The sequence below is a fragment of the Triticum urartu genome, chromosome 1A (genome assembly GCF_056163025.1).
Source record: "Triticum urartu cultivar PI428250 chromosome 1A, HENAU_Tu73, whole genome shotgun sequence".
NCBI lineage: Eukaryota > Viridiplantae > Streptophyta > Magnoliopsida > Poales > Poaceae > Triticum > Triticum urartu.
In genome coordinates this window covers 162296456-162298612 of record NC_141873.1, presented here as the reverse complement: position 1 = coordinate 162298612, position 2157 = coordinate 162296456, and the positions used below count along the sequence as shown (strand labels likewise).

At 49.5% G+C, this 2157-nt stretch overlaps 1 protein-coding gene across 1 annotated transcript; it reads left to right on the top strand.

Moving 5' to 3' along the window:
- The first annotated feature begins 243 nt into the window (after window positions 1–243).
- LOC147990459 (uncharacterized) lies at window positions 244–702 on the top strand. The gene has a single exon (XM_087538233.1). It carries the CDS (start codon window positions 244–246, stop codon window positions 700–702), a length of 459 nt encoding a protein of 152 aa, XP_087394359.1.
- Window positions 703–2157: the final 1455 nt, after the last annotated feature.

Genomic DNA, 2157 nt, shown 5'->3' with positions numbered 1-2157 from the left:
CATCAGCGCGATCGTGAGTTCATCCGACGAGGCCATCCCACCCCGCGCCCTCCCCTTAAATTCAGACCCCTGCCAAAGGCCTTCTCATCCACAAACAACACAAGTATCCATTGCGCTCCCACCAAAAGCACCAAGCCCTGCCACCGGCGATGACGTTCACCGACGAGTACAAAGGGCGACAACACCGTGGAGGCGCACAGCAACACCAAGTTGCACGTCATCCACACCAACGACAGGAAGCAGATGGCGATCACCCTCGCGCAGTGCGAGCGCTACCTCAGCCTCCAGCGCCACAAGATCGTCGGCATTGATCTCGAGTACGACAACGACCCTGAAGCGACGCAGAAACCCGCCCTCTGCCGGCTCTCCATCGGCAAGAATCACCCGGTGCTGCTCTTCCAAATGAGCGACAGTGAAAGGTGCACCGTCTTCGACAACTTCCTCGCCGACCCCAGGTACACCTTTGCAGGCTTCTCCATCGACGGTGACAAAACCAGGCTGGAGCGCGTCAAACTGGTGGTCGCCAACTTCGTCGACATCCAGAAGGAGTGGAGGGTGCCCGAGGCAACCAAGCCGTTGGACTCCCTCGGAGACGTCTCCGACGTGCTCATCAACGAATACTACAACAACATGAAGAAGAAGATCACCGACGACGAGCACCAGCGCTGGGCCATCCTGCCTCTGTCGAGGAGGCACATCTAGTACGCGGCAAACGACGCCTACGCAGCGTACGAGATATGGAACCGCATCACCCTCACCCAGGACGACCTTCGCCGTGCAAAGCTGGAGAAGGAGGAGCCCCCCAAGAAGCGCGCCAGGAGCAGCTGGGGATGGGGAGAGCCTGACTGGTGAAGAAGAAGATGGTGCCGGCCAGGAGCCAACAATGCCAGCGTTCTTTTAGAATTATCATCAAATTTTCTTTCTGTTGTTTGCTTATGTATCGTTAGTTTGCTTGTGTGCTGAACCTAGTTTGCTTGCCATACACAATCGCTTTGTAATGATGAACTCTGATTATGTTAGTTTGCTTTCTGTTCAACTTAGCTTGCTGGTGATGAAATTGTCGTACAGAATATGTGTGATAATTTGTTTTCTGTTATCTGCTAATGTATCATTAGATTCGAACAGTGCAGAAATCGAAAAAAGAGTTGCAGTGTGCAAACAGGACGCATGCAGTGCAAGTTGTGTATGAATGCAGTACAGAATCTGTCCAATGAAGTCTTAACATACCCAACAAAGCAGTGCACGAACCTAAATTTGAAAAAATAATACATAAGAGCAAAACCAGAAAATGAAAAACGCAAACACGTAAATAATCAATGAAGTACAGAAATATATGAACGTGCAGTACAGAACCATAATCAACGCATTACGCGTATGATTTACTAAGCAGTGCACTCCCATACATTGGGAAAAAAGATTACATAATAGCAAAAAGATGGAAACAAAAAAATGGCAACTGTACATGCAGTACGTAATGTGTACACATGCAGTACAGAACCCTGATCAATGCAGTGCAAGCTCCCGACATTGAAAAAAACACCTAAGAAAGAAAAATAAAAAGAAAAAAATGACCACCTAGGTGGCACCGGCCCCAGCCAGTCTCGTAATAGGTCTGCGCCCACAGAAGGCGAGTCGTTCTGAGTCACAGTGCATGGGGCCGGCCACACATGGGCCCACAGGTCAGAGAGCATACAGCTGCGAGCGCCGTGTTTAAGCGCCCAAATAAGTAACAAGAGGAATTCGACACAGATGCCTCGCCACCGCTTATAAACATCTCGGTCGCGCCTTCCGCGGGCGAGGTGGGACTAAACATTAGACCGCACACAGCGCACCGGGAACCAGCCGTGTGCTCACAGGCCGACCTGGGCCCAATTGCATCTTCACTACCAGAACACAGAGCCAACAAAAAAAAAGAGAGGCCACTGAAAATAAAAAAATGCCACATACCATACACAAACACATGCCCAACCACACGTTCGTAGTTCGCCATGATATGACAATGCAGTTCGCTATTTTCAAGTAAGCAGTCCTGTTGCTTCTTAAATGCATTCGTGCTCACTGAATCACACCCAATCCACCACCTAACGCCAACCACACCATTTATTACTTCCATTGCTCGATTGGTTGCATAAAAACTTATCCATTCATGCTATAGAC

What these genes read in the sequence shown, in the direction of transcription:
- LOC147990459 (XM_087538233.1), top strand. Translation starts at nt 244, where the DNA reads ATGGCGATCACCCTCGCGCAGTGCGAGCGCTACCTCAGCCTCCAGCGC.